The 12,907-nt window shown below is 39.0% G+C and overlaps 1 protein-coding gene across 1 annotated transcript; it reads left to right on the top strand.

Annotated features, from left to right (window-relative positions):
* The first annotated feature begins 437 nt into the window (after positions 1–437).
* Positions 438–11,462, top strand: LOC113407420 (pre-mRNA-splicing factor 38B). Its single transcript, XM_026655919.2, has 6 exons — positions 438–767; positions 6,278–6,346; positions 6,675–6,826; positions 6,910–6,970; positions 9,718–9,941; positions 10,254–11,462. The coding sequence occupies exons 1-6, from the start codon at positions 483–485 to the stop codon at positions 11,098–11,100; spliced, it is 1,638 nt and encodes a 545-aa protein (XP_026511704.1). The 5' UTR covers positions 438–482; the 3' UTR covers positions 11,101–11,462.
* The last annotated feature ends 1,445 nt before the right edge of the window (positions 11,463–12,907 follow it).

The raw sequence follows: 12,907 nt of genomic DNA, 5'->3' as shown, positions 1-12,907 counted from the left end.
CAGGGGCTCATAGCTCTTCAGCCAGTTTGTTCTTAGGATAGGCCCAAGCTGCATGAGACACGTCCCAGGCCGCAGAAAATCATTTCCTGCCAAGCTGGTTTCAAGCAAACGAAATTACTGCACAGCCCCAAAGAAAGCGACGGTTAAGGAGCGGGGAGAGACCCCGCCTTACGGATCCTCTGCCCGCGGCGAGTAGGGGCCCCGGGAATCACTCGTCTCCCTGAGCAGAAGGGGCCCTAATTCTCAGCACGGAAACGGCGCCATCCCAGGTCTCTCAGAACCGGGGGTTTCTGGGGCCATAGCGGCCGGGTCGGTGCGATTGGTCGGCGGTGCGGTCGGTCCCGGAAGACGAACTCGTCACTTCCGCAGGGCCCGCCATCTTGTTGGCAGTTAGTGGAGACAGCGCCCGGCTCGGCCACTCGCCTTTCGGTGCAGCGAGTCAGTCCCCTGCCCCGGCCGGAGCACTGAGCCGCCGTGGCACAATGGCCAACAATAGCCCCGCGGTAGGCGCCGGCAACTGCCAGCAGCAGCAGGCGGCCCAGCACCAGGCCGGATCCGTCCCGCCGGCCCAGCCGCCGCTCCAGAGCGGGGCCCCCAAACCGGCGGCCTCGGGCAAGCAGGGCAACGTGCTGCCGCTGTGGGGGAACGAGAAGACCATGAACCTGAACCCCATGATCCTCACCAACATCCTCTCCTCGCCCTACTTCAAGGTGCAGCTCTACGAGCTCAAGACCTACCACGAGGTGGTGGACGAGATCTACTTCAAGGTGAGGCCAACGGGGGCGGGGAGGGCCCATCGTGGAAGCGGCTTGGGGCCCGGGCCGGCTGGCTGCCCCCGAGGCCTTCCCCCTGGTCTGCGTGCTGCCCGTTTCCTTCGGGGGAGCGGGTCTGGTGTGGGACTGGGGGCGCTTCCGGCCTGCGGGTTCCTCCCTGCTCGCCCTCGCTCCGGGTGGCGGGGTCCCCTTGTCCTTTATCTCGACCCTGCAGTGAGCGGCATCCTCCTTCCCTGCGCTTGGGCAGGGGCTGCCTCCTGCGCCTAGCCGGGCTCAGTGGCGCGGCCCCCGCGAGAGCGAGTGGAGCGTTCCCGTGCTGAGCGGAACGGTGGGCGCGGGGGCTGTGTCAGCGCTGCGGGGATGAAATGGCCGCTCGCAGCTTCTCCTCAGGGCCCTGGGCGCGGGGATCCGCGGTCTTCCCGCACAAGGGCGCGTGGAGCCGAGTCCGTGAACACGGTGAGTAGGAGGCTGTAAAAACCATATGCAGCGGTTGAAGCACGAGCGTACGTCTCCGAAAGGGAGCCTGTCTGCTCAGTGCGCAGAGCATAGGAATCTCCTCAATTTGTGCCCCTTTTCCAGGGGGCATGGCCAGCCCCCACCACCTAGCGATTGCTAGGACGTTGTACTGCTGGGGTGTAAAAGGGATGGCGGTGCCAGTCAACGGTCCCAGTAGGAGCTTGCATGCGGCCTTCCTTTCCAGTTAGAGATTGGGGCATCCAGGTATTGAAACGAGATCAGATTATAGTGCTGCTGTTGGCATTAGTCTGGCTGTGCTGGGGAGATAAATGAACTCCTCGGTGCATCCTTGTCTCAGTTCTTGTTTCGTTAGCAGGATTGAATCAGTCTTGCTGCGAGGCTTCCATCAAGCCAGGGTACCAGGTAGAGGTATGCAAAATTAATGCTCATCAACACAATTACATGCATTGTCCTGCTAATGTGTACAAGTTTAGGGTTATTTAGGCCGTTTTCAATCATTTGTACTCTGGAAAATATTGACACTCTTTTGGCGTGTATTGACCCTACTCCTCAGTTCCGTTGTCACTATAAATATAGTACTTTCTTGTTTGGCTTAAAATATTATTCATGGGTAAGTTCATTGCTTAAAGAATAGTGTTCTCGAGTGATTCTGTAATAATAGCTGTGTGGGATTCCATGTTTGTGTCTCGATTATTTCTGTATCAGGTTTGCTCAGTTTACTGGTTAAAGAGGATGGCATTTTTCCCTAAATGCTAGAGTGCTGTTAACTCAACCTAGTCTCTTGAGAGTCAAGATGGACTCTTTCCTTATCATGCATAATTTCCAGTAACACAGATTCTGGAGGCCAGATTATTGTTCCCAATTACATGTGTTACTCATTACAGTCAGTGAGATTGCATAGGAATAATCAAATGGGATTCAATAAACAATCCTGTTGATGCTGAAGAAGTAACAGAGCCCATTTCACTTTCCTAGAGCTGTGTTGAAAAGTGTAGGACTAATAGAAGTGGAAGGATGTAAAGACTATTTTTGTCACCTACATTGAGATTAAATACTGAATAGCATATCTGGAATGAGAAGGTGTTGTTTTACATAGTCACCTTTTAGATATATTCCAAAATATTTTAAAATTAGTACATATAAATTGCTTTGTACTAAATTAAATACTCTCTAAAGTTTAATTAGGGTAGTTGAAATAGTTTGCATATTCATGTTGAAAAGCAGTGTGTTCTGTAGTTTTGGACCCTTGGTGGTTATTTAACTTCAATCTGTGAAAACCTTTAAAGGAAATAATATTTTCCATTCTTCTTTCAATAAAAATATCTAGTAGATTAATTTGACACACAGAAATGGTACTCCTGATATTTAAAAATATTTAGATGTTTATGGCATAGAGGTTCTTAGTTGGATTGAAACTAACAGAATTCTTACCTGGCATTTACATGTAAAGTGGGTGTGATTAAAAAGAATGTTTTTTGTGGATGAGACACTGGGGCGCAGTAGATTGAGTGCAAAATATTTGGATTTAATTCTCTGCTTTGTCACACACTTTCTGAGTAATAGTGGTCAAATCACTTATGGCCCCATTTTTCAAAAGAGTTCTATTCCCATTTTGGCACCAAAATAGTCAAATTTTTATGATTTCATCATGTTGGGTGCTGAGCTATTGGCAAAACTGACCTGGAGTCACGCTCTGAACTACTGGCTGTTGAGCACTACTCAAAATCTGGCCTCTGTTTAGATGCCCGAATTAGTTAATTTTAAAATCTATCCCCTAATATGTGTGTGTTTCAGTTCCGCTCTCTAAACTGGTGCACTTCCTTTCTCCTACTGTTTTACACAATTAGGTACTGATCCTGCACACACTCAACTTTAGGCACTCTGAGTGGTCCCATCAAGTTAAGCACATGCATCAGGATCTGGACTGTCTCCTATTACATGTTTGTACAATCCCTAGCACAACAGGGCCCTAGTTTTGGTTGGGGCCATTAGCCACTTCTGTAATACAAATCAAATTTGAAGAACATCTTTTTGTGTTCAGTGTTTATTATTTGGTTCTTGTCCTTTGACTGAAAAAAGAACTACTTTATTCAGCCCATTAGTGCCTTGCTGTGTGAGATAAAAGGTACAATTCACAATGAATAATATGAAATATTCTTTCAGTATAATTTATATGGTACTTGGTATTTCTGAGCTCTTCAAATGTGCTGCTGGTAGTATGTAGGATGTATGTGATAAAGCAGGTTGAATGGGTTTCCATATTATTGGTATGAGACAAGTTCACATTTTTAGCAAGATGGCTACTGTCAACAGTAATTTAGCTGTTTGACTGTAAGATAAACCTTGGACTACTTCATTGGATTTCAGCATGCTTTATGCATGTATTCAAAGTTTTATTTCACAGGTTCTCTTAAATAATTCTGAGTAGGGCTGTTGATTTAATCATAGTTAACTCGTGATTAATTCAAAAAAGTTAATTGTGATTAATCACACTGTTAATTGCATACCAATTGAAATTTATTAAATATTTTTGGATGTTTTTCTACATTTTTCAAATGTATTGATTTATATTACAACACAGAATACAAAGTGTACAGTGCTCACTTTGTTATTTTTGATTACAAATAAACAAGATATTTGCACAAATAAACAAAAGAAATGTATTAGGTGAACTGAAAAATACTAAGTACGGAAGTGCAATCAATCTCTTTATCATGAAAGTGCAACTTACGGATGTAGGGTTTTTTGTTACATAACTTCACTCAAAAACAAAACAATGTAAAACTTTAGAGCCTACACATCCAATTAGTCCTACTTCTTGTTCAGCCAATCGCTCAAACAAGTTTGTTTACATTTGCAGAAGAAAATGCTGCCTGCTTCTTGTTCACATTGTCACCTGAAAGTGAGAACAGGCGTTTGCATGGCACTATTGTAGCCGGCATTGAAAGATATTTACGTGCCAGATGCACTAAAGATTCATATATCTCTTGATGCTTCAACCACCATTCCAGAGGACATGCGTCCATGCTGATGACAGGTTCTGATCAATAACTATCCAAAGCAGTGCAGACTGATGCATTTTCATCATCTAAGTCAGATACCACCAACAGAGGATTGATTTTTTTTTTTTTAATTTTATTATTATTTTTTTTGGTGGTTCGGGTTCTGTAGTTTCCGCATCAGTGTTGCTGTTTTAAGACTTCTAAAAGCATGCTCCACACCTCATCCCTCTCAGATTTTGGAAGGCACTTCAGATTCTTAAATCTTGGATCAGCTGCTTTAGAAGTTTTACATTGGTATCTTCTTTGTGTTTTGTCAAATTTGCAGTAAAAGTGTTCTTAAAACGAACAACATGTGCTGGGTCATCATCTGAGACTGCTATAATATGAAATATATGGCAGAATGAAGGTAAAACAGCAGGAAACATACAATACTCCCCCAAGGAGTTCAGTCACAAATTTAATTAACTTTTTTTTCTAAACGAGCGTCATCAGCATGGAAGCATGTCCTCTGAAACAATGGCCGAAGCATGAAGAGGCATATGAATCTTTAGCGTATCTGGCACATAAATATCCTTCGATGCCGGCTACAATAGTGCCATGCAAATGCCTGTTCTCACTTTCAGGTGACATTGTAAACAAGAAGCAGACAGCATTATCTTCTGCAAATGTAAACAAACTTGTTTGAGCGATTGGCTGAACAAGAAGTAGGACTAATTGGACGTGTAGGCTCTAAAGTTTTACATTGTTTTTTGAGTGAAGTTATGTAACAAAAAAAACCCCTACATCTGTAAGTTGCACTTTCATGATAAAGAGATTACACCTCAGTACTTGTATTAGGTGAATTGAAAAATACTATTTCTTTTGTTTTTTTTACAGTGCAAATATTCGTAATAAATATAAAGTGAGCACTGTACACTTTGTATTCTGTGTTGTAATTGAAATAAATATTTGAAAATATAGAAAACATCCCAAAATATTTAAATAAATGGTATTCTATTGTTTAAAAGTGTGATTAATCGCGATTAATTTTTTAAATCACTTGACAACCCTAATTCTGAAGTGTAAAGTGAAGTAAAATTTTACCATTTTATATTTGGACTCGAGCATTACACAGCATCAGTGTAAGACCAGTGGATTTTTGTCTTCCAGTTTCAAAACCAGGTAGTGAAACTGACCCATATTAAATTGATGAGTTTATAAAATTTACATACCTGTGTAATCAAGTGATTACTTCCTCCTCTATGGATTGCTCAGTTTCTAATGTAACTTGAGCAGATCTTTGTGTCTGACTCTCATTACAAGAGTCCAAGGCTGGTATTGGTCAACTTAGTTCTAGCACTGATCATCTAATCTTGTTTTAAGATGTACTTGAACTATGCTAAAACCCTTCATAAAACTAAATCTGCCATTATTGTTTAGTATGCAGAGCAGGTCGTTATCTGAGAGAATCATCACAATCTACAAAAAAGCCATTAGCTTTTTAGATTAAAATATTACAGTTCATAGTTGTTTTTTCTCATTGTCTTAGATTTAGGTTATAACGAGGAGAGAATAAGAAAATATTAATCTCTTATTAAACTGCGTAAGTAGTGGAGTATGTACCCCATAGTCATGTGCAGTAAGTACCACAGACTAAAATGCTCTATTAACAAGCATAATGCTAATAGTATGTTTAAGTGGAATTAGTCAGCATTGACCATAGTAATGATTGTTTTTATCCCCAGATAAATACTTGGGGGAGACTGCAGTGCAATATAAAAACAGTTACTTACTTTGACTTTTTTTTTTTTTTTTAAGCTTTTAAGGAAAGATTATTAAAATCTTGAGTAACGTTTGTTTGCTGAAGTATCCAGCTTGCCTTTAATTTGGTATGCATTGATGAGACCTACTGAAAATTGGTTTAGGAAATTTTTTTATGAACTTAACTGTATTTATTTGGGCACGTGATGATTGTTTTATGTACTTGTAGATAATCTGTGAAGCTAAATATGATGGCTGTGATAGTAATCTTTTTTGCACTTTCAGGTTACACATGTTGAACCATGGGAGAAAGGGAGCAGAAAAACAGCAGGACAGACAGGGATGTGCGGAGGGGTAAGTAGAAGTACGTGCCTTCCTTAATACTTTTGTGTGGTAAATAATCACCTGTATAATCACCTGTGAAATGTCCCAGTCTTGTCTACACATGAGACTTGAGTATTGGATCAGAATGTAGATGACAAATTTCCAAATTACAGAGGACTGAGATACCCCCTTTGACTCTGAAGGATGTGAGTTTGGGGAGGCAAGCAGTAATAGTCTTGCTTTTCTCCAATGGAAAAGCTTCATTCTTTTTAGGTTCTTCTGCCACTGAAAATCTGGAGTAATATTTTGGCGACTGGCTATGTTAAACATCTGGTATATCTTTTTTCTGTCACTAAAGGTGCGAGGTGTTGGAACTGGAGGAATTGTGTCTACAGCTTTTTGCCTGCTATACAAATTATTTACTCTAAAACTCACTCGTAAGCAAGTGATGGGCCTCATTACACACACAGATTCTCCGTACATTAGGGCTCTTGGATTTATGTATATTAGGTGAGTAGCAATGTATTTAACTATAAACTAGTTTAATACACAGAAAATTGTATTAAATTTACACATTCTCTTTGTACTTCAAGGTACACACAGCCTCCTACTGATCTATGGGACTGGTTTGAATCGTTCCTTGATGATGAAGAGGTATGTCGGCGAGGGTAATACTTTGTTTTCTTTTGTTTCCTTTCATGCTGCTTTTTTAGATTAAAAATGTTGATACATTTTCCTGTAGTTTGAGCATCTTCAAGTTGTGATTTTCTTTTAATTTAATTACATTAATAGATTAATGTGGGGAGTAGGTCTGATCTGGAAACAAACTTTGTTTTTTGTTATCAAAAGATTTAATTGAATTTTCCACTGGCTAAGACTAATGATTGTTTTAAACTTATGACATATGTTAGAAACTGATGTGAAAAAAGTTTAAATAAATTCTTTTAGGGTGAGACCTTTGGGCTGCATAGTGTTGTCTCTAATGGCTTTATACTCTATACTGTTACACCTTTTTTAAAAAAGGGGGAGAGAAAAGGATATGTTAAACAGATCACAATAAATAAGAGTTTATGGCCAGGACTTTCAAAAATGCGTTTGAAAGATTAGGCTCCTAAATGTATGTATTGTGTATTATTGAAAAAATTAATCTTGTACTTCGGATGGAGAGAGGTGTGTGATTGGGATCAACCATTTTACAGCAAAACTTTATCGGCTCATTTCTGTGGCTATTATATCCCAAGTCACTAGAAACTAAACTTCACTAACCAGAAGCGAACAGCTTAATTACTGGGTAGGATGGTGCCACCTGTACTTGTCTGATGAACATTCCTGTTGATCCATGGAGTAACAAGAGGCAATTTTAAGTGCTAAGTTCCGAACTCCTTCAGTCAAACGGATTGCATTATTATGCAGTAGGGAGGGAGAATGAGAAAATAGTGTGTTATGGGAATTATTGTTGTCCCTTATCCCCAAATTCCTAGCTAGAAAAATTGAGTGGGAGCATATGTAACACATTTCTAGGGTTAGAGGATTGAAATACACAATCCTCAAATTGCAGTAATATGTAGTATTTACTGAGTTTGAGTCTTAAGTTATTTACTAGATTTAAGAACATATTTTCTTTGACTGGTTGAGACTAACACCCTGTATTACAAGAAATATCAAACTTCATGTTTACAGGAAAGCCCTATTTTTAATAAAAATGCAGTGTAATACATACGCATGACTACAACACAGTATATTTATTTTACACAGCTACTTTCATACTAAGCATCAAATACAGTACAAAGGAGACATTTGTTAATCCAGGTAAACCTGTGTTATTGTATATTTGTAATGTGCTCAAAATATTCCTTAATTAAGAATTCAGTTGTGGGGTGATTTCATAATTAATAGTTAGCATCCCCCCCCAAGTGGGTGCTACTTTAATTCTTGGATGTGAACATTAACTATATTTCTATAAAGTGCTGCCCTGTAACTTTTTTGGGGGAGGCTTCAATTCCAGTGTCCTACAAGCTACTTAATTCATAGGACAAGTTGAACAAGAAAATGAGTGAACTTGCAGGCCTTAATTGGTGTCTTTACTATTAAAGGCCCTACTTTTAGTTTATACATATGACATACTACACAATTTTTGCTCTAATATTTTGAATAGCAGCATACATTCATGTCTCCTATCTCTCCAAACTGTATGTTAGAGGAAGCATTAGAAGCAGTCTTTCTCTGCTGCTTCCCCAGGACTTCTTTATGTAGGAGGAAGTGCTTACAGCTGGTTCATATGCATTTTTTTGCCAATGTTGCACAAACTCATTTAAAGATACGGTAAACATTTATAAGAAGGATAATTTTAACCTCAAGTTTTTTCTCTAGTCCATAAATCTAATATGTTGAAGCTGTTCAACATTGTCACACTTTCCTGTAACAGAAGGCCTCTTTCTGTTCCACGGTTATTTTTCTAAATGCTTCTAATGTTTGTTCTGTTTAACCATGTAGATACTCGCGAGGTGCTACATTTAAGCTAACTCATTGTTTTCTTCTTTAGATCTCTGTGCAACGATTATATTTGGAAATACTGTATATCTGAACACTTAAATGTGTGTGAGTGCAAGCAGTTTTACATTTAGATTTTCTCTTCATGTTTAGATAACAAATCTCACTTTCCTTGTGTGCTTGCACTATAGGTTTGGGACTTGACAATAGCTGACTAACATGTCCTGAGCTGTGAGAGGGCATAGCAAGAAGGCCTTCATGCGGTAATGACCCTTTTCAGAGACAATGGTCATCATGGATTATGCGTTTCCAATTATTTGTTCATTTATTTATTTTTTTACATATTTCTAAATTAGAAACCTCACTGCTTCATGGCAGTTGGTTTGCTATTGCTTCCAATTTTGTTAGGACGCCATTTTGTATTACAACTTTCTATATGATCATTTGTAGACAGGAAATGAAGTAGTTCTTATGTGGATAGGCCACAGTGTTGGCTATCACTATGTACAGTCATGCACCCATAAAATGAGGTATTAAATATAGTCTTACAAAGAAATTCTCAGTTTTGTAGCATTTAAATAAGATACAAGATCATATCATTCAACTAGACAGAGTAAGAGGATTACACCTTAATCTGTTCATTGAGACAGTCCCTTAACATCCAGATGGCTGCAGGCTTTCTATGGACCTGCATGCATGTGTATTAAGTCCCACTCCCTATCTGTAACATTTATTGCCAAATCCAAAGGGTACAAGAATTGGAATTTTTTCAAGAACATTTATTAAAGTGTGAAACAAGTAAATTTTCATAATTATGAGACTTCAAGATGGCAATAAATATATCAGCATTTGTTTAAATTAAGCAAAGAACTTTTTTGACGGTCAGGATATTTTTTCTTTGTGTTTTGTAGGACCTGGATGTGAAGGCAGGTGGGGGTTGTGTTATGACCATTGGGGAGATGCTTCGTTCCTTTCTTACTAAGCTCGAATGGTTTTCAACATTGTTTCCAAGAATTCCTGTGCCAGTCCAGAAAAACATTGATCAGCAAATAAAAACCAGACCTAGAAAAATCAAGAAGGATGCCAAGGAGGGAGTGGAAGAAGTAGACCGACATGCAGAGCGTAGACGTTCAAGGTTATACATTATCTTTTCAAAATAGTGCAATTGTAAAAGCCAATATCTAGTGCCTTACACTCTGTATTATCAGAAAAAATAGTGTCCTACCTTTGCTGGGACAACTAATGTTTCTAAACCAATCAATCAAAAGAGTTGATTGATGGTAATACTAATGAATAAACTAATGAAATGATATTGAAATAAATGTGTAATGTTTGGCAATTAAGGCTAGCATGTGGAACGTGAAGATTCATAAAACACAATCTGGAAAAATCCAGAGAGCTCATTGTTAAAAATTTCAACTTGTAAATCCCTTTATTTTTCATGTAGGTCTCCAAGAAGGTCTGTGAGCCCCAGGAGGTCTCCTAGAAGATCCAGAAGCAGAAGTCATCATCGGGAAGGCCATGGATCATCTAGTTTTGATAGAGAACTAGAACGGGAGAGAGAACGGCAGAGATTAGAACGTGAAGCTAAGGAGAAAGAAAAAGAAAGGCGAAGATCACGAAGTACTGATCGTGCATTAGAGCGGAGGCGAAGCAGAAGCAGAGAGAGACACAGAAGCCGTAGTCGAAGTCGTGATAGAAAGGGAGATAGAAGAGACAGGGATAGAGAGCGGGAGAAAGAAAATGAACGAAGCAGGAAAAAAGATAGAGACTATGACAAGGAAAAGGGTAATGAAAGAGAGAGATCGAGGGAACGGTCAAAAGACAGGAAAAGTAAGGGTGAAATAGAAGAGAAAAGACACAAAGATGACAAGGATGAAAAGAAGCACAGGGATGATAAGAAAGATTCCAAAAAAGACAGAAAACATAGCAGAAGCCGAAGCAGGGAGAGGAAGCACAGGAGTAGGAGTAGAAGTAAGAATACAGGTAAGCACAGTAGAAGCAGGAGCAAGGAGAAATTAAGTAAACATAAAAATGAAAGTAAAGATAAATCAAATAAACGAAGTAGAAGTGGAAGCAGAGGAAGAACCGATAGTGTTGAAAAGTCCAGAAAACGAGACCACAGTCCCAGCAAAGAGAGATCCCGAAAGCGTAGTAGAAGCAAAGAACGATCCCTTAAACATGATCACAGTGATAGCAAGGACCATTCAGACAAACATGATCGTAGAAGGAGCCAAAGTACAGAACGAGAGAGCCAAGAAAAGCAACATAAAAACAAAGATGAGACTGTGTGAACTCAATGAAAAGTGGATCACATTGAATCCTATAAATCTTTGATTAAATCCTGCTTATTTTTTTCTTAAAGTTGAGATTGTGCAGTAGTTGAGCACTCTTTTTTCAACCTCCCTCTAGGCTGCAGATTGTCATTTCCTATGTTGGGTAGGGAAGTGCCTTTGTAATCCCATTTGATGCATTGATGGTTTCAACCCATGTGTTTAGTTTAATTCATAATGCAAAGATTGTTCTTGCGTTTTTATTGTTCAAATGTTTCTCAAATGTACAGTCTGTACATATGTCCTGAAAATGTTTTAATTCCTTTGGTATGGTTGCCATGTTGGTTAAATTTGTATAAGGCAATAAACTGCCACTAATTCTACTTTTGTTTTGTAGATGTGGAATTATGGTTTATATCTAGAAATTAGCATGGCTGTGCTTTGCATAATAGTATGACAGAAGCTTTGGGGGTGGGTCTTGATTGTGTATTATAGCTCAAATATTTGTGCATATGATGTACATAAGGGCTGAAGATTTAGAATTAACTTGTGTCCATTGTATCTACTGTCTTAGAAAGCTTTTTAAAATGTATTATGTTTTAATCCCCAACAAAGTGTTATATTCAGTGTAGGTTTTCAAGCAGGTAGCAATTTTTAATGCAGGGATTTAGATTATGCTGTGGCTTATTTAGTAACCCTCTTAGAAATGCTACCTCAGAGGGACACTGTTAAGGTTGGTAGGCGTGTACCATAACTACCTATGCATTTTTTCTTACTTGTTTAAAAAGTCCATGTAAATTTGCTCTTCTTTTCAACACTTTCTTCAGTTTGTTTTGATTATAAAAAATCAGTGCTGTCAACCTGTCACTCATCATAATCCTAGGCTAACAAAGGTGTGTGAGAATGGAGGAGGGAGGGAGGAAGGAGAATTTTTGCCAAGAAACAGATTTGAGTTTCAGGCTTCCAAAGCATTTTTATAAATGAAAAACATTTAAAATAAGAAATACCTTGATAGTGTCCTTTTTTAATTCATAATGTTTTCTACAAATAGTAAAGATTGCTGTTCAGAGCTGAAAATTTCATCTCCAGCAGTGGGAAAAGTAAATAAGTTTTTAAAACAGATTAGCTAGTAGGAGGTAATACCAAAATGCACTATTGAAAAACCATATAATAAAAGTCCAGTTCTGCTTGATAGGTTGTTCTGATGACTTGTATATTGAGTGAGGAGAACCATCGGTCTGGAATAAACACTGGATTAACACCTTTGTGCTGGGTGTCAGCTTTTCCCCGTATTGAAAAGCTGTGTGTGTGGATTTCTTTGCCTTGATCTAAAGGGAAATGATACTATGTATGGACCAGGACTTCAAAGTAATAGGTCAACATATAAAGACTAACCTGGTTAACTCAGGGCTTAAGACTGAAATGTGGATCATTTGTGGTTTGAGTGACGTGAAGGTGAAATAAATTGAGGTTTGTGTCATCCCTCTCTTCCCCCCCCCCCCTTTTTGCTTTTGTATGATGTAGCACTTCTAGGTATTAAGTTTAAACAAGTGTTTAATACAATCACTTTCCCTCTCCTATTCTTACTTTCATAGTATATGTCAATAAATCTAGTTAAGTTAATTTACTGTAGTAAAACAACTTTCTAATTGTCTCTGATCTTGCAGAATAAATAGCGAGTGCCTGAATTACTAAGGCAAAAAGAAAATATTTTGGAGGGGAAAAAAATCAGCTCATTTCTGTATTAAAGAAGCAATGGTAGCACAAGCTCAGTTTCTTCCCCCTCCTCCATCACCTTTAATTCTAAATGTATTGTTAATCTTCCTGG

The sequence above is a fragment of the Terrapene carolina genome, unplaced genomic scaffold (assembly GCF_002925995.2).
Source record: "Terrapene carolina triunguis isolate 2854851 unplaced genomic scaffold, T_m_triunguis-2.0 Scaffold211, whole genome shotgun sequence".
NCBI lineage: Eukaryota > Metazoa > Chordata > Testudines > Emydidae > Terrapene > Terrapene triunguis.
Note: the sequence above shows the minus strand (reverse complement) of the source record. Positions and strands in the feature narration are given on the sequence as shown.